The sequence below is a fragment of the Myxocyprinus asiaticus genome, chromosome 48 (assembly GCF_019703515.2).
Source record: "Myxocyprinus asiaticus isolate MX2 ecotype Aquarium Trade chromosome 48, UBuf_Myxa_2, whole genome shotgun sequence".
In the NCBI taxonomy this organism is placed as follows: Eukaryota; Metazoa; Chordata; class Actinopteri; order Cypriniformes; family Catostomidae; genus Myxocyprinus; species Myxocyprinus asiaticus.
Window position 1 is genome coordinate 24,353,146 of NC_059391.1, and position 20,289 is coordinate 24,373,434.

The following is a 20,289-nucleotide window of genomic DNA, read 5'->3' on the forward strand; positions in this document are numbered from 1 at the left end:
CGATGTGGTTTAAAAAAATAAATAAAAAAAAAACGATTCAAAGGGAAAACAAGTTTGATATGTAAACAACATAGTTCAGTTTCATATCACCCATCTCTGCAAACCAACACTCACTGCCTGTTTGCACCAGGAGCAGCTGATGGCCACAATATCTTTACTGTGGAAAGAGAACTTCTGCTGGAAACCCTGTAGATGGACAGTTAAATTAAGCCATAAATATATTTTTGATGATAACATGTCTCATATTTTTATGAGTGTTGGACTGATGTCGGTAAAAGACCTTTCCACATTGCCGGCATTTTCCATCTTGCCGTCTCCTGTGGACCCAGTGATGTCTCATGTTTGGGGTCTGAAAAACAAAAACAACTTAGTTGCTAACCAAACTTGTTTATATATATATATATATATATATATATATATATATATATATATATATATATATATATATATATATATATATATGTGTGTGTGTGTGTGTGTGTGTGTAACGTAAGCATGTTTTGTTTTTTGTTTGTTTTGCTTTGTGCCTTCTTGCCTCTCTGACGTTTCTCATCCCTGGATCCTTAAATGATGGCTTACACCTGAAGTTAATCTGTAGAGAACAGTACATTTGATTTTTTTAGCTAAAAATGTAACATCATTCTGTGATTATTCAGTATTACAGCAAACTTCTAACCTTCTCCAGTTGATCCATACATATAGTGTGAACAGATATTTTGCAGGATGCACATTTGTGACGAGGAAGAGACTTTTGCTGAAAAAAATATTAAATTAAATACAAAATAAAACAAACAAAATCTGCCATATTTGCAATGCCTATGGATCTGTAATTACAACCTCTGAACAGTAGAGGGAGCGCTTGTGCAGGTTTTTGTATAAAATGCAAGCAAACTATTAAACACTACTTAATTTTCTGTCACAAAAACATTTTGTTGTAAGAATGAGAACATAGGTCTACCAGGGACTTTGCAAAGCAATACGTCTCTCCAACGTAACAGAAGTCTCCAGATGGACTGGTCTCAAACCACACATGTTGACCAAACTGGGCATTTTCCTGTGGGATGAAAGTTAACGAGTAAGACACACAGAAGTTACAGTACATGAGCTGGAGTTTCATTTTAAAGAACTGTTGTTCATAACAGGTACATCAGAATAAAAATAAATAAATAAACCGATCATCAAGTTAAGACAGCAAAGAAAACCATACAAAAAGATGGACAGATTTCAACCGGCAAGTCAGTACACCCAGCGGCGTACCACAAAATATTTTCTATCTTTCAAGATTTCTGTCATTTAGAAAGTGCAAATCTAGTGGGCTATAGCAAGTTTACTAAGATTTAAACTTTGATCCAGTCAGTAAATAACTGATTGTGACTTAAACGAGAGAGAAGCGATTGTGCAATTCCAATCCATGTGTAAATACATTTAGGCCGCCTCTGAGCACCATTAAAATGTCTGTGTAAATACACAGTATATTTATTGCATTGATGTTCCTTCTATGCACAGTAAAGTTGCTCTAGCTAATGTCACAGTAATAAAATTGGCCCATAAGGCCGTGAGGGGCATCCCCTACACCACTGTGTGTCATTATGAAACGTTCGAAAGTCAGCAAAGGAGTGACTTACAGTCCAATCGACAGTGCTGCAGATCCCTTTGCTTGGTTCACTTTTGCCGGGTATTGTGGCACTGGACTGGGCAGCAGTATTTGGCACACCAGCCTTGGCGATGGCTTTCCTGAGACAAACACAATCAGAGAGACATTAAACAGACTGAACAGACTGCCTGTGTCCATCATATCTTAACTTAGCCAATCATAGCATTAATCAAAGCCAATAAAATTATGAAACGTTTGTCGTGAAAGGATGGCATGTCTTTCCTTTATCTGATAACAGGTATTTAAGACATAGGCCAAATAACATGCACACAAAACAGAAAAGAAACAATAAGAGCCTCGGTTTGTAAAATTAACAGGTGTTCCCATGCTTCAGATACAAAATTTGTGTGATTTAATTTCAGTTTTCAGATGGTTATTTCTATTAATCCAAATGGTAGCTTTTCACACAGAATGCCTTGGGGTCTCTTTAGGTTGCATCTGTTTAACGCCCATATCAATCAATAAGACTATTTTCACCAGCCACCTACACAGAGCATTATAGAGCATGCAGATCCGTTTTTAAAACTGTAAGAAATGGATGCGTGCATTGCTGATAGATACAGCTGGGTCCACTAGAAAATACATCTATTTAGCATTTTTGTAACTTAATACAACATTTTCATTACAAATGATATTATCAGCATAACAAATAGTGAAAAGTTAAATAAAAAAAAACAATTAATATGAATATTAGAAATTCTTAGTATATAGTATGTCCTGTCCCCCTTTTGTTTTAATAACAGCATGCACTCAAGCTAGCACTGACTCTATTGACAGCATTGAAGTTTGTGGAAAAAATTGATAATCCATGTTATCATGATTTGAGAATAATAAAAGAGCATCTTACGTGCTTCAATGGAAGCAAGGAAATCTGACTTTTTGTATGAGTTAAAATGATCCATGTCACAAGTTTTTCAAAATCTTACTTTTTCTGTTTATTTCCAGGTTTAAACCGGATTATAAATCCCAGATTTTCAATGTGGTCACAAATGTTTGGAGCCCCCTGTATTGGTTATATTAACAATATGTCAGGTGCAGAACACAAAGTTGTGCTAAACAAAACTACACTGACTAAAAGGTTTTATTCAGATCTATGATAAATCAGAGAGTGCCATCTCTGTACAGCTAAATTTTAAAACAAGGTTAACACCCAAGCAAGTAAATGGCCACACAAGAAACTTCATGCAAAGCCAACAAATAAAAACTGCAAGAACACAGAAAACACATTTATAAAAGGCATAAAACCACAGTTAGCTTTGAGTGGGGTATTTCCAAAAAAAATTTTTTTTTATTCTTTTGTAATCAAAACCTTGCTCACCCTGACCTTTGTGTCCTAATCCCTACAGAGTGAATCAGTGAAGCTTAGCAACGTGTTGGTGCGAAGCCCACTGTGTGATGAGTGGCGTTGATGAGTCACATTACCTCGCTATGGTAGCAGCAGCACTAATGAGTGCACGCCATGGAGCTTGTATCCACAGGATGGATAATGAGAAGGTCAATGCAGTGAAAAACCCGCCATTACGACTGCCTGCTCTTACGTGCCATCTAAATGTTTGATCACTTGAGAAATGTCTACAGATATTGCCTTTAAAGTGCAGAGATTCTTAAAAGGTGAAGTGTCATTTTTTCCTTGTACCCAAGCTTAATATGCAGAGACAACTACAGCCAAGGCCAAAAGTATTGGCAGTGACATACATTTTGTGTTTTGCCAAGTTTGCTGCTTCAGTATTTGTAGATTCTTTTTTCACATGTTTCTATGGTATACTGGAAAACAATAAGCATTTCATAAGTTTTAAAGGCTTTTATTGGCAAAAACATTCAATATATGCAAAGAGTCAGTATTTACAGTGTTGACCCTTGTTCTTCATAACCTCTGCAATTTGCTCTGGCATGCTGGATATCAGCTTCCAGGCCAAATCCTGATTGATGGCGATCCATTCTTGCCTTATTAGTGCTCAGAGTTGATCACAATTTGTGGGCTTCCGCTTGTCCACTCGCCTTTTGAGGATTGACCACAGGTTCTCTATGGGATTAAGATCCAGGGAGTTGCCTGGCCATGGATCCAAAATGTCAATGTAATGATCTCCGAGCCACTTCATTATCACTCTTGCCTTGTGACATGGTGCTCCATCATGCTGGAAAACTTAGAGATCATCACCAAATTGCTCCTGGATTGTTGGGAGAAGTTGCTCTTGCAAGACGTTTTGATACCATTCTTCATTCATGGCAGTGTTTTTGGGCAGAATTGTGAGAGAGACCACTCCCTCGGATGAAAAGTAACCCCATACATGGATGGTCTCAGGATGCTTCACTGTTGGCACGACACAGGACTCATGGTAGCGTTCACCTTTTCTCCGGACAATTGATTTTCCAGATGTCCCAAACAGTCGGAAGAGGGTTTCAGAGAAAATAACTTTGCACCAGTCTTCTGCTGTCCAATCCTTGTACTTCCTAAATAATTTCAGTCGGTCCTTGAAGAGAAGTGGCTTCTTTGCTATCCTTCTTGACACCAGGCCGTTGTCCAAAAGTCTTCGCCTCACTGTGCGTGCAGATGCACTCACACCCACCTGCTGCCAATATTGAGCAAGCTCTGCACTGGTGGTGACACGATTCTGTAGCTGACTCCTCAAGAGGAGACGGTCCTGGCGCTTGCTGGACACTCTGGGACATCCTGAAGCCTTCTTCTCTGCAGTTGAACCTCTCTCCTTGAAGTTCTTGATGATCCGGTAAATGGTTCTTTCAGAAGCAATATTCTTTGCAGTAATTTCCTTGCATGTGAGGCCATTTTGATGCAACGCAATGATGGTTGCATGTCTCTCTTTGGAGGTAACCATTGCTAACACGAACACAATGATTGGAAGCACTTCTTCCCTCCTTTTATAGCAATCAGTCTGCTTTTATAATCCAATCAGAATGATAGAGTGATTTCACCTGACTAGTACTCGTTCACACTTTCCCAGGTGTTGCTGATATGATTAGTGAAATGATGTTAGCTGGTCATTTTGTGCCAGGGCCAAAAAAACAGTGAAATTTGGGTTTTTGTGATAAAGTTCATTTTATTGGCCAATTAAGCTTTTTGCAATAATTTAAAATGCATCTGATCACTCTGCACAATAATCTAGAAACAATGTGAATCAACACCATAACAACTGAAGCAGCAAACTTTGCAAAATGCAAAATTTATGTCACTGCCAATAATTTTGGCCATGGCTGTATACTGTAAGTAATATTTGTAAATTGATTAATTGAAGTATAAAACATTTATTTACAAAGAACATTTAAACACAGCTCTGCACATAGAGTTACAGTTGGTCTTTACTAGATTATAAATGCATGAGGGCCATTTACACTATTCATTTTCAAAACAAGTTTGCGATATGAGGTCACGTACATGAGCAACTGTTTGGGATTCAGAAACAAATGTGTAGAGTTTAATGTACTGCAAATGTGCAGCAACGATATTTAGGGTGCAGACAATGAGGTGCCACCAGTTTGATAAAGCAGTAGGATTAGCATTAGCATTTAGCAAACAAAAGTAAAACTACTTTGCAAACTCCAGTAATTTAACTGCTGTCAGGGTGAATCCAAGTTAAAGTTAAGAACCAAAAGAAACCTATTTTATGCTTTTGTGTTACCAGGGGTGTAAAGTAAAGAATTACAAATACTCTTGTTATTGTAATTGTGTAGCTTTCTCTGGAAATTAGCATAATAAGAAGCCAACAGTATAGCAACCTCCGGAGATTTAATCACTGCCAGAGTGAAAACTATTTTAAAGTTAAGAGCCAAAAGAAACCTATTTCATGCTTTTGTGTTGTCAGAAGGTGTAAAGTAATGAATTAAAATATATTCTTACTTCTTACAGTAATTGCATAGGTTTTCTCAAGAATTTTATTAAGTAGTTTAAAAAGGTTATACTTGTACAGTACTTGAGTATGTGCTGTAACGGTACATTTACTGAGATTTTTGCCTTCCAATTCTGTTTGCTTCCTAAATGTCCTGATTTCTTTTAGGGTTGTTGTTTTTTCTTTTTATTCTTTCTGGAAAACAGCCATAAAAGGCAATGTGAAGTACAGTGTCTAAGCTACAATTTTAAATACTATACAATAAAATGACTCAAATGGTCTTGATTTCCATCTACTTTGAGAGCACAATTCAAAATAGTGACTTTTAGACTCAACTAAAGAAAAGATTTTACATACGACAGGAATCCACTCCAAGTCTCCAGGCTGGGATCATAATAGGCCCCCATGAGAGGACTGAGAGATGATTGGCCCCTGAAGCAGGTGGAGCTTCTTCGGTTGGGAAGTGGCAGGCCTCTCCCTGGCCAGGGGCTTCCCGCTTTAGAGATGGTCGAAACCCGTCTACGACGCCTCCTCTGGCTGCTGCGGCAGTAGCGGCCGCGCTGGCCTGGCTCTGCATGCCCATAATGCGACGAGTTCCTCCGAAGGCAGCGTGGAACTCGGATCAGTGGGTGGGCCTGGATTCGCTCTGCCACCACAGCCAGAGGAAGGCAGTCCTGCTTACACAAGATGGTGGATTCTTTCATTTCCCAGTCCAAGACATCGGCCTCCTCCAGTCGCTCCTTGCAATGCTCTGAGTGGTGACTCTCATCCGAGTCGCTTCTGGAGTCCTCGCTATCGCTGTCCCCCTCTGAGAAAAGCATATCTGTTTGACTCCTGAACTTTGGGCTGCTTCCCTTGAGTTCCACCTGCCCTGGCAGTGGGCTACGGCCTTCCTCTTCCTCCTCTTCTTCCTCTGTCATCTGGATCAAGCTGGCCAGCAGCATGGACGGGCCCAGGAGGTGCGTATCGATATTGCGGAGCTTGCCTACCTTCTTGCGGCGAACGGCAAAGCGAGGATTGGCCTTTGGGGTGGTGGTGCTGGATCGGCGTCTACCATTACTTTTCTGTGCTGGTTGACTGGCAGTGATTCGGGGTAATGACTGTAGATGGACGCTTGAGCGTCGTCGTTGGGCCAACGCAGTGGATGGAAGGCCTATGCTGGAGCGCCGACGGGCGCGGCTAGTTGGCACAGCAATGCTCGGCCTCCTGTGCCGACAGGCTTCAGTTAAATGCCCATCGTTCGCAGCTTCTCCGGTCTCTTTCCTCTTAAAATGCCGGCGGAAAAAAGTGTCCATGGTGACTGGAAGGATACAGTTCCCTTTTTAAAGTTCCCCTGAGGCTGTTGGTTGAAAATTGAGCCCGTCAGAATAGATAAAACATTTCAAGTTCCAAAACTACTGAAAGCTTGTCACACTAACCCAATAGATCAAGACTAATCCTTGTAGGATCATTTCACCCAAAAATATAAAATTTAAAATTTAAATATTTAAAATTGAGAATCTTTCTAAACTCGACACATTCAAAACACACTGCCATAGCTTCACAATATCAGTAAATCTAGACAACACTCAACAATAGACTTTACAGCCCTGCTGGAAAGGTCAATTTAGACCAGCATAAATTTCTAGGCTGGTCTAGGCTGGTTTATGTTAGTTAGAGCTCATTTGGTGCTTGTCTAGAAGGTGTACCAGCACAGCACAACTTAGCTGGTTAAAAAAAAAGCCTGATGGGGAAACCAGCACACCGGCATCTAAAATACAACACATGCTGGTCTTCCGAGCATGGGATACTGGAAATAAATATGGAAAACTACCTCTGCCTAGCCTAGCACAGATTTTCCAATGGTTTAGACCAGAACAATTTGCCTTCTAAATCGTGTTAGTACTAAAAAAGCCAGTTGTCTACAAAAGTGCATTGTGAATCCATGAGCATTGACATCATGTCATAATGACGTGCAAGACAATTAAGGAAATGAAGCTCTACTCGGCTCATGGATGTCCTGATTAACACACAGGGATGTCCAGGGCAGATTATAAGAGCTTTCTAACCCTTCAGTTGTGGCTGCCTGTACTAATTATAGCAACCTAACTAGTCTCTATCTCATTCAGAGGCGGGCATGACCCAGACAAATCTACCAGGATAAAGAATGATACTTATTGCTGATTTTCCAAGTATTTCATAGCATTATTTACAGTTAACCTGTTAGCGTTGTCTAGATTTAAAAATATTTTACCTTAAAATATTAATTGCTATACAAAAACAGCAAACTGTAGCTAAGAGAATTCTTGTACCATCAAAACATGTCTCTATGGAAAAAGCATAGTTCTTTACCAGGCAGGCAGGGTTAGAAAGTGTCAATCACACAAGACTAATTTATTAACTGATGCACTTAAAAACACAGCCTGTGTTACATTAACTTCACCGAAATTTTCAAAGGGGGAAAAATTACATCACTCAGTCATGATTGAACATTATGTTTGTCACTGATTAGCTGAAGATTAGTGGTTCTGCTTGCTTACACTGCAAACAACTTAATTAAACAGCAAAGTCTTTGAAAGATTTTAAATGCTTCTATCCTGCATCCCACATGCCTGATAAACATTAAGCACATATAATCAAATCATCTAATCAAAACTCCATAAAGGTTATGTATTTTTTGTTCTGTTATGTTTTGTTATGTCAAATTATAATATTGTCGGCAGTTTGTAAATGTTGTCGGAAAACTGACATCATTCAAAAAAATTATTCTTGGCATAAATAATATTTAAACAAATTATTTAAATTAGATTTATTTAAATAGGCTTAACTTTAAGTACAAATAAGTTCAATTAATGCCAAAGCAAATGTAGTTGTGTTGCCATTTACCAAATTGAATTGTTTAAAACGTACATTTAGTTTACTACGTTTTTAAAGCTTATACTCCTCATTAAGGTTAAATACTTCACATTTAATCTGAACTAAAAATCTGCACACTATTTACATATTACTCAATTCAGTTTTCGGGAAATTTTTCATACAACTTAAATGTGTAAATGTTAAAAATAGACTAAAATATGTTTTTGTGATAAAATCTGTAGGAAACATTGATAGACCAACATATCAACCAGGACAATTAATTGGCCGATATTTGACACATCTGCCCAACCGATTAACAGAACTGTGCCAGTTTCAATATCCTCCAAAGCCTTGTTAATGGAAAATGCAAATTTTCTGTTTAGAAATATTTTTCAGTGTATACTAAGTATATGTATCATAAAATAAAGTGAGAAAAAAAATTTATTTCAGTGATTTTGAATTCAACACATTTGCTATTAAATTGCAGTACATCATATATACTGGTATTGTATCGATCATTGGCCACTTTGCTCTATTTACATTACATATCTGTCCTGTTATTAACCAATATCCAATAAAAAGACATAAGACATTATACGACCTGAGAGATCTGCTCCCTGTCTCCCTCCCTGAGTGTCTGCTCACAATGAATTGACAGAGGAAGTCCAAGTGTTAAACAGGTGAGTGTGAGATAGCCCACAAACACAGAGGAACTACACACAATTCAAGCCAACAGGAAGAGAAGCCTCAAATTCACACAGAAACACACAGCCCACTGGGAGAGCAGCGCCACACATCACAGAGGAAAGAGGCATCAACTGGGCAGGAGGTAGACAGCGGGGTGGGAGGGGGGGTGCATCGAAGACTCTGGTTTAAAATAACGACCAATTATCAGCTTAATGCTGGGAGACACACACCAGCACAAATGACTCCTGCTGGAACTGTTGCCTGTTTTCACTTCCTAGACTCATATTTCATGCTATACTGCCTTGTTGGTACACATTAGGTACATGTGGTTGACATCAGGTGCTTTTTACACTGCAAAAATCATTATTTTAATCAGTATTTTTTTCTTGTTTTCCTGTAAAAATGTCTAAACATCCTTAAAACAAGATACATTTACTTTATAAACATACATGCACATGATTAAATATAATAATTAATATTAAATATTTAATGTAAAAAATACAAATGTAATGTTAAAATATATAAAATAATATATATATATACACAGTATATAATATAATATATATCTTCTATAAATAAATGAAAATTCTATTTTACAAATTCTATTGGCAATTTGTTCTTTTTTTTTTTCTTGTTTTAAGCATAAATGTAATAAAAGGTATGCTTATGACAAGAAAAACATGCTATATATTTTTACTGAAAAACAAGGCGTTTTTTGCAGTGTAAGGAACACAACTAAAGGCTTCATGATAATTATTTTCCTCATGAAAACTTTGCAAACCTGCTTCTGCTTTTGAGCAAACCGTTCAGCATATTGCTTATGAAAAAGAGGACATAGCACCAATTCTGGCACCAAACAACCTGCGGCATGCGACACCAACAGCTGTGAAGATGATGCATGTGGTTTAACCCACGAGACATACATTTTTAACCACTGTAAAGCTAATTATAAAGATGACAGTAAATTTGGCTTCACTGAGGACATCTTAGTGTCTCGGTCCCCTTATTGTCTATTCACATACCCTAATAAGAAGACATGGCAATACCACTCCACCCCAAAAGCACAATGCGTGTCATTTCCATTTCAAGGCCCTTGTGCTGTTGCATTATGGATCAGCGCGAGAGAACACGGGCGAGGGGTGAATGCGCTTGAATATCAATTCAACAACCTGTCTTCTGGACAAAACAGACCAAAAATATTGATGACTCATCTTGTATTGACAGGCTTATATCAGTTTTTTGTCCAGTAAAATGCTCTCTAGAATGAGCAAGTCCCACCCCCAAAACCCACTTTATTCCGTCTAGTAATAGCAAGTAACAAATGGTAGTTAACGGCTGTGAGCTACTTAAAAAAGGAAAAAGCATGATATGTCCTGTCCCAATTTCCTGTATGAATAGGAAATAAGTCAATAGAGGAAAGAAAACTGAGCTCGTCAAGCAATTTAATGGGGTCTGTAAGTGATTTTTGTTGTTTTTACTGCAGACGGATCTCACTGTGAATTCCGTAACAGCAGATCAAAAGTTCTGCTGCTGATATCAGTCTGTGCTTACTGAAATTTGACTTACTGCGCCCAGTGGCCAAAGCTGGAAGTGTTTTTGAACATATGGGCACGTGTGAGCTCCAGTTTCTGGGTGAAATGTCCATAGAGTGGCGCCAAAACGTGAGTATAGTAAATTGTTTTTAGTTGTAAATGATGTAATACAGTCAACGGGATATGCATTTTTTTTATGCAACAGCATGCATATTTTTTTTAACTGTACCCCCTTACCCAAATCCCAACCCTAAACCTAACCGTTAGTGGAACGAAAATGCAACCTCCAAATCCCGCTCATTGCATATGTGAATGTCATTATTACTTCCTGGTTCCTATGGGATCAGAACCCATGTCTCGGAGGTTGCTCATGCACTGCGCTACCAATAGCACAAGAGGGAAAGGTTTGACTTGTTAGTAATTTGGCAGAATGGGGTCTGTGTGACCGTGTTGGCAGCAATTGCAGATACGACAGTGGTCTTGGACTTTATACTGACAACTACTGGTGATGCAACATAATACAAAAAAATATTTTAAAAGATTTCTGTTACTAATGCCATTTAAAAAATATTTTCGGAGGCATATTTGTCACCCAACATTTATTATTCTACAATTTAAATTGTCCCATAATAGGCAGGTAACAGAGATAACGGGAGTAGCATTCGTCTAGACATGTGACTAACATGGTGGCCACTATGAGGTGGTAAACTGTCCCATTTAGCTCATGGATCAACCCTTGTGGGGTTTGAGCCTACCTGGATCTATAACCACTAGGCCACATCACCCCTATTATTATGAGCGATATTTAACATATAAAAAGATTAGAATTAGAATTCTATTAGAAATTAGAATTGTAATCATTTGTTTTGATTGTATGTGACATGACTAATTTTGGATGCATTAAACAGACAAAAGGAAGAGGTAGATAACATAATGAAATGTAGGCTGGATTCTAAGGCTGACTGTAAGTATGAATGTCTGGATCAATAAATAAGTCTCTGATGTTGCAGCTAATGTTTGATCCAAGGGGAATTGGATGGCAATGCCACCACCTGCTGGATACAAAACACTGAGACTGTGAATTAAACACATCTAAAGGTGGTATATCCACATACAATGGAGTCTAAACCTCTGAGTCCACATTGAAAATCAAAATCACAATTTAATTTAAACCTGACAATAAGTCAAAAGTTTTAGGATGTAAACCAAACTATCAATAGAAACAAAAAGAACACTCAAAAAATATTTCAGTCTGTTTTTAAAATGTAAACATTTCAATTATATGAATTTTTCATCTTTTTTAAAACAAAATATATAAATTAAGCATAAATGTGAAGTATTTAAGTTTATTTAAATACTTCAAACTATGGCTAATTCATAATATGTAAACTCTGGTTAAAGATGACTCAATTCAGTTTGATGGAAATTGCTCATACAATTGAAATGTGTACATTTTAAAGGAATATTCCAGGTTCATTACAAGTTAAGCTAATTCAGCAGCATTTGTGGCATAATATTGTTTACCACAAAAATTGATTTTGACTTGCCCCACCATTTCTTTAAAAAAAGAAAAACAATCTGGGTTACAGTGAGGCTCTTACAGTGAAAGTGAATGGGGGCCAATTTTTGAACATTAAAATACTCACTCTTTCAAAAGTACAGCCATAAGACATAAACAATATGTGTGTAAACATGATTTTAATGTGATAAAATCACTTACTAACCTTTTCTGTGTAAAGTTATAGCCAATTTTACAACTTTGTTGTCATGATGATCTCAACAAACCCTAAAATGACTGTAAAAGTGTACATTTAAACAACTTTACAGCTCAAATAATACACTAGTTTTAACAGAAGAATTAATGTAAGTGCTTTTATAAAATTATAAGCTTCACATTTCTGCCTTAAAACCCTCCAAAAATTGGCCCCATTCACTTCCATTGTAAATGCCTCACTGAAACCTCCATTTTTGCTTTTGTTTTTTTTTTAAGAAAAGGAGGGACGAGTCTAAATAAATGTTTGTGGTAATAAACATTATGCCACCAATGCTGTTGATTGAGCTTAACTTGTATTGAACCAGGAATATTCCTAAAGAAATAGATTATTTATTATATTTAATTTTTAAAAAAAAAAATTTTGTGAATGAAAGGGGAAATTTAGATTGTCCTCTGCTTATGCAAAGAACTAAAAATGTTTAGAGACATTTGCAAAATGTCAACAGTCATGCCAATTCAGGATTGGTCAGAGGAAAATCCCTCTTTCTGTCATATGTATCTTTTTCCATTCCATCTTTGTTCTGCAAAATCGATTAGTTCCTATCATTGTACTTCCTCCACCACAGTGGTCAGACCACAGACACAATACCTCATCTCTACAGACTATATCTTTACAACAGTGGTTCTCAACTGTTTTTGCTTCAGGATCTGGATTTTACATTGGGCTAGAGGTCGTCCGATAGTGGATTTTGTCAATACCAATAACTAAAGTGGAGGGAAAGGCAGATAATAGATTATTAAGCCATTCGTTTTTTTAATATTGATTTAAAGAAGGTAAAATGTTTTCTTATTGTATCCTTACTATGACGGGCACAGACCCAAGAGTCCAATATGAATAAAATCCAGATTTACTTTATTATGCAACCAAAATCCAATAATAACAAGAATAAAATTGAAGATTAGGTGTAGTTTGTGGGACTTTTAACTATAAAAAAAGACCGAAACGCACAGGGGACTCTTATTATGAAAAGACTTGGCCCTGTTTCAATGCTCTATGTGAGGTATTAACCGAATTAAAAATACCTCATGTATTACAATAGACTAGGCCTCAACAATATGCAAAATTATTAACATATGACATAGGATGAATAGGATAAAATTGACAACTTAAATGGCAGTTCACCCAAAAATAAAATTTCTGTCATCATGTACATCCCGTATGACTTTTTTCCTCTTCAGTGGAACACAACAGGATATGTTAGGTAGTACTATGTTAGACACAGTCATCATTCACTTTCATGAAATTCAAAGCTCAAAGTTTTTTTTTTTCTTTTTTTTTTCCATCATGTTTTGGCATTGAAATGTAGGTTATGTTTAGAGCCTATTTGAGATTCCAGTCTAATTATAGTTGCATGACATCACTTCCTTTCACTTCCACTAATCTCTCCACTGGCCCTATTACTGTAAATGGTTGGGTGTATCCTGGTACCCCAAAGGCTCTCACAAAAGCCACACACACACACACACACACACACACACACACACACACACTCACTACACACAAATTCAATCACCCACATACAGATCTCCACTAACCCACACAGAGACACTGACCCTGATCTATACATAGCTCCAGCATATAACAAGACATTAAAGATAGCTGCAGAAATGGGTCTCTTCCTCCACGGGGTGGAACAGCCATGCAATTGAGAAAGTTGAGGGAGCTGGGACGTTGGTCATGGGAGAAATCTGCATCTACCTACAACCTGAGAAAACCTGGTGAAAGGCTTCAGTTGATGCAATCAGGGCTGTTTTAAAAGGTCGTTAGGATGTGCAAAACTTCCTGGACGTGTGGAATCCAGTCGGAACTCTTTGTACCGTGGTGATACACAACCTGTGGGCCTCAGGTGTCCAAGCTGTGTGTGGCATTATCAGATTACAGACATCAACACAGCCACTAACAGGTGCCTCATCAGCACATAGAACAGGTTGAGCAAAGATACACACACACACACACACACACACACACACACACACACACACACAGTGTGGATGGAGGAGTTTATATATGTTTTGAAATATTGACAGAATAATGATTATCTGTCCTCTTTATGAGGGTGTGTGTGTGAGGCTATGGCAGCATGTGCTTTCACACTACGCACTTGTGAGTATTTTATAAAGAATCTTCTTTAAAATCAGTTCTATCCTACGCAACTAAATATTGCACTTATCTATTCAAAAGCTTATAATCAACCAAAAGTATTTTATATAATGTATCTAGCCCAAGTCAAACTCGATTTTTTTCAAACTCGAACATGAGTTTTGCATGTCTGTGTAAAAGTCGCCGGGACATTAGGATGCTTTGGGCGGTTGCCAGGGCGTTACTACAGTATGCAGCTGCAAGGGTGTTTTGGTAATGTTGCCCTTTTCTACTCTCCTGATAGCCATGAATAAAACACTGCGTTTATGTTGTGTTGGAATTATGAGATGGGAACTCAGAGATTCTACTATGAGCTGTTCTATATGTTCTCGCAAAATGTTTAAGAACAAAGAATGCGCTCCAGGAATCAATGGCATAATAAAATGTCCCTTGAGCATTTCGCTTGTTGTATACGGCAAAAAAGAAGTCACTTACGGGACGACATAATTTCTGCCAAAATACCGGACATCCTGGCTAATTTGGGAAAGCTACCATCCCTAAATGGGATATCAAACAGAAATGTGTTCACCATTCCCTTTAACCATTGAGGCCGCTACCATATTGGTACTTTTTACTTGTCACGACTGTCAAGTCGGACATTTTGTAGAATTCTGAGTTTGCAACATGTAATACGAGTTCTAAGAAGTCGGAATTGTGGAATTATATCCCGACATGACGTGAACACACAAAGTAAATATCAAAGATGCCAACATACATAACACCAGCAAGCTTAATAACAATTGCTGATGCTTTATTAAATAAATTAGTCCAATCAAGGCATGAGTTCATGTGTCAGATCTTAATTAACCAACAGCAGCTTTGAATTGTTTTATTTTTTATTTTTAAGTTGAATTCTAAATTGAGTCGCAAAACGAGGGTTGCCAACTGTCTTATGTTTTTTGGCTGAAATTTTGTGGTTCGGTAAAATGTTTAGAAGGCTTTGTGTCCCGTACTGAAGCCACGAAAAGATGAATGTGTGAATGTTCATTTATAGAATGTGGTTGTCAATCATTTTTATATCCAAACTGTGAGTGAGCGTAATCGTAAGCAGGACTCTAAAACAACCAACAACTGTATTTTCCTGCTGTGTGAACACTGCCTTAGAAAAGACATAACAAACCTCTAAATCGCATGATTTGAGGTTTCATTCGTGTCCATTGCACAAATGGTGCGGGACTAGTTAATGTACATGCCTAGTTTAATACTTATGGTTAGGGGTTTGTTCACATCCTTAAACCTAATTATCAGGCAAGCTTATAAGCTAAGGCAAGCATCACTAACTAGCCAATTACATTATCAGTCAAAGCAAATCAAAACCTCACACTTAAACACATCCTTCATTCCACAAATGAATGAGCCCCTCACCCAGCCAGACTACAAGTGGATTCTGCTCAAAGTCTCATTTGGAAAAACTGGTTTTTCATGTTCATAAATAGAGCAAAGGAACTTCCATTGTCTGTAGTGCATTTAAAGCCAACTGCAAAACCTGAAAACATTCCAGAGACAAACTTAAAACATTATCTGCTTCCGGTCCGAGTTACTTGATGTGTTTAAAATGGATTGGATACTTGTTAAATCTTGATTAGGCATTTTGTGTAATATTGTGTTTGCTACAAAACGCTCTAATTAGAGACAGAAAAAGTACTCGTATGTCAAAGGTCTGTGAAGCACCAAGCTTACTTTAAAACAAAATTATTAGACTGACACGAGGACTGACACAATCCTGGGGCTGATGGACCAACTCTGCCCCGCCCCTAAATACCACACTTAAGCATGCCAGTCAATCAATCAAACTAAAAAAAATACAAGGTCAAGAGTTGAATGTATAACAAAATACAACAAAGCTATGCAAGAGAGGAAGTCTTCGAGGTTAATTACTTTTTTCTCTACCTAAAAGAAATTGTGTGAAACCACCAATAAAACTCGACCTAGCAGAGCCACGCATTTACTAGCAAAATGGGCACATACCATAAACTTCAATATAAAGACAATTATAATTACAACATGCCAATCCAAAGCCTAAAGGAAAACATTTTGATTTTCAAAACAAAACATTATTTGCTATATGAATCATTTTTACCTTTGTGGGTGTCCCCAAAGGGATGTTTGTTAAATTCAGCTTACTTCCAGAAACACTTTTTCCCCAAAGTAAAAAGAACCACAACATACATACTCACACACATTCACACGAATACACACTGAGGTTTGGGTTATGCAACAATCATTATCCTCATCCATGATACAAGACAGTGGTGAAATGAACAGATGCAAAATAATAATAATAATAATAATAATGTTCTGTTTTCTCTGGTATTTCATATCCTCATATTATTAATTCCTTCTCTCAATCTTATACACAAAGCATAGAAAAAGTTGATATCAGATAGATCTTAGCTATAAAGTCAACTCAAGGTGCACGAGGTCAGAAGTGCAGAGCACAGGTACACGGTTTTCCCAACAGGTTGGACAATTATAGTGCATAATTAATTGCTTCTCCAATCCATTAAAGGCATCTATTTTCAGATAACCACAAGAGATTGTAGATTAATTTAGCAGTCTGATGAAATTCGAAAGTACACGTCTTAAAAATAACCTGATGGAAAAAAAACATGCCATGGGAATTGTGAACATGTCAGCATTTTTTAAACTGTTCAACTGCTTTATCGAAGGTTTTGAACAGACACAGATTTAAGGACCTTAGGACAACAGGTGGTGTCTTTTGCCACAGGGTATTTGCAAGCAAAACACAGTTTTAAATTGCAAATAGACAAATTCATGCATGCTGTTTTTCAGTCACAAACATTTGCATTTTGGGTCTCAAAGTTGGTCAAATGAAACTATTAGGCTACTTATTTTAACTCCAACATCGATTTCTGTATTTAATAGAAGTAGAAGTTGAGGATTACATTGTCCATGAAGTTCTCACATACCCACACACATCTCACCCACCTTCTACCAAAGATCCGCAGCCCTGAGAAGCTCTTGCTGCTGTTGGGACACGGTTGGGCAGCAGAGGCTGAGATGGACAGGTCAGAACAAGATGAGGAGGCTGAATCTGGACCTCCGGCATCCTCACTATCCAGTAGAGCCTCCAGTGGTCGGGATAGCCCCTCAATCTCTCCGTCCAACTGCCGGTCTGACTGCTCCATCTCAGATGTCCAGGTTGTCTTCACTTTTCACAACTTTAGACTCTATGATCGCAAGAAGCCAGTCCATTGAGGTCTTCATAGCAGACAAAAGGAGTTGATGGGCAAAACGAAAAGTAATACAAAGATAAGAATAGTGGAGAGCCTTCTAAGAAACCCATCAGAGAGGGAGAAGGCAAATATGTAAGAGGAACCAGAGACCCTTTAGTTGAGTAACCATCCAAGGTTTTGTGGTGTGGATGAGTTCCACAGAGTGCAGTTTACTTCAGCACAGCTTAGTCAAGCAGTCGTGCAGAACAGCACAGCACCAGGAAGTAGATCTTGAAGTGTGTTTACAGCTTTGACAGTTAACAATCCTTTTCCCTTGTCCATGTGCTACAGCCAGTTGACTTCCTCCTCCACGAGTCACCTACTACAACTCTGTTTGTTTGGCAAGAAGCTTCCCCTTGGCCAACTCTCTCTCTCTCTCTCTCTCTCTCTTTCAATTTCACCACTGACAGTTACAAAAGGCACTCTATCCAGGAAGTGTCAAACCCAGTGGAGACAGGTGTAGGACTCGTAGACATGTAGCTACCTGCCTTTCTCGTTTTCGCCCCTACAGTGAGATCTTTACCGCCCCTCTCCTGTGGTGCCAGCACTACTGACTCAATAAGGTTGAAACACACACTTTTATCAGGTCTTCTCTCTCTCTAACACCTCCCCCACATGCTCACCCAGCACTAGCCCAAGTTAGGACAGGAGTGTGTTGCCATCTATTGGTAGACCCTGGGAAATGGTAAACCATTTGATGGCTGCCAGTTGTCAATGCACACAATTTTACCTCTAACCTTGTTTGATGGTATAACATAAATTTCTTCTGGTCAAGAAGGTTGATATGAATGTTTTTTTTTTTTTTTTTTTTTTTTTTTTTTAAATAAAGAGGATAAAATTGAGAAAGAAGTGTGAAATAGAGCCAAAAAATTAGAAGACAGGAGCTTTTCTGCATTATATCGTCAGAGTGGGTGGATTCGTTCACATTGGACTAAATCATCCTTGGCTTTAGTGGTATTTCTGCAGTACTGTTCTAACTCGGGAACAGCAGAGAGGATCAGGCCTCCCTCCCACTCAGACTTTACATAAAGACGGGTGGAGTGAGGCCCACGCCATGCTCACTAAACTATGCAGAGATCAGTTCATATACGATTTTGTTCCATACAAATGCTTTTGAGCTGCCAATGCATTTATGGTTTAGCTCAGTTATCTAATAAATAAATGTGGAAATGAGCATTTTTTGGGGATCGCTGTCTTCATAAGTAACCCCCACCACCACCACCCCAAAAAAAGAAAAATAAATGAAAAATAAATAGTATTTTGCATAAATGTACAAAAAAATTTGCATTGCCATTTACATCCCTTCCCCCATTTCCCTGTAGAAAATAATCTCATTCTCATAACTGTAATGTTAAAAAATGTTATAAGTATATTGTATATACGGTATATTTGTTTTACTGACTTAAATTTAAGCTAAAATTAAAACCAAAACAAATATTCACTCAAAAGTAAAACATACGGATACATTACAATAATAAGATTTTTTTATTATTATTATTATTATTATTTTGGGGTGAAATATGACCCAGACATGTTTTTTGTGAGATTTACTCTAAAACTGAAAAAAATAATGCTCATGAAGCCACTGAAATATTACTATGAAATTTTGGCAGAAACTTTAAAATTCTTAAGGTTTAAAACAATAGATAACAGAACAGAAGCCGTTGCACCATGCTCTGTTCTTCTCAACATGTGAAAGGATCCAGCAACAGATAACTTTGTCCTAGATACCGTGAGGTCAGAGTTCACCGTATTTCACGCATGTTCAAACCTCCACTGGCATGAAGCGCAGCAGAGGAGAAGAGAAGAGCCCTTCTGCTATGCACCATCCACAGAGATAATATTCATGAGCACATGGATATCATTCCCCTCCTACACATTGGGTTGTGTTAGATAACATACTGGGATGCTCAGGTAAGGAAAAACAGACAAAAAATGGGGAGGAAAAAGGGAAAAAGAGGAAAGAAAGAAAGATAGGAAGAAAGAAAGAAAGAAAGAAAGAAATGAAGGAAGCAAGGAAGGAAGGAAGGAAGGAAATAGTGGGAAGGAATGATGGACAAAATGTACGGGAGGGAGGGAGGGAAGGAGGGAAGGAACGAACAAATGAACGAAGGAAGGAAGGAAGGAAGGAAGGAAGGATGGAGGGAAAAGATGAGCAGGAAGAAAGGACATATAGAAAGAAAATACATTGATTTTTTTATAAACTCTTGACAGACAATATTTTCAGTGTGGAAATAAAAGAAAATAACAATAATAATAACAACAACAACAATAATGGTATTCATCATCTCATAAATTGCATGATAAATACAGTTGTGCTCAAAAGTTTGCATACCCTGGCAGAAATTGTGACATTTTGGCATTGATTTTGAAAATAGGACTGATCATGCAAAAAAAAAAACTGTCTTTTATTTAAGGATATTGAACATATGAAGCCATTTATTATCACATAGTTGTTTGGCTCCTTTTTAAATCATAATGATAACAGAAATCACCCAAATGGCCCTGATCAAAAGTTTACATACCCTTGATTGTTTGGCCTTGTTACAGACACAGAAGGTGACACACACAGGTTTAAATGGCAATTAA

At 37.8% G+C, this 20,289-nt stretch overlaps 1 protein-coding gene across 3 annotated transcripts in view; it reads right to left on the bottom strand.

Moving 5' to 3' along the window:
• Positions 1–18,258, bottom strand: part of LOC127437582 (diacylglycerol kinase zeta-like) — a 39,854-nt gene extending 21,596 nt beyond the window's left edge. For 2 of the 3 annotated variants that reach the window (XM_051692597.1, XM_051692596.1), the window contains exons 1-8: positions 8,933–9,048; positions 5,854–6,835; positions 1,626–1,734; positions 959–1,054; positions 677–754; positions 536–592; positions 281–349; positions 115–186 (exon numbers count right to left, since the gene is read on the bottom strand). In XM_051692597.1, the coding sequence (XP_051548557.1) occupies positions 115–186; positions 281–349; positions 536–592; positions 677–754; positions 959–1,054; positions 1,626–1,734; positions 5,854–6,791 (1,419 nt within the window). In that variant the 5' untranslated portion in view covers positions 6,792–6,835; positions 8,933–9,048. Of the gene's footprint in view, positions 1–114; positions 187–280; positions 350–535; positions 593–676; positions 755–958; positions 1,055–1,625; positions 1,735–5,853; positions 6,836–8,932; positions 9,049–17,413 lie in introns of those variants that run through there. The other variant, XM_051692598.1, reaches the window with a different exon arrangement.
• Positions 18,259–20,289: the final 2,031 nt, after the last annotated feature.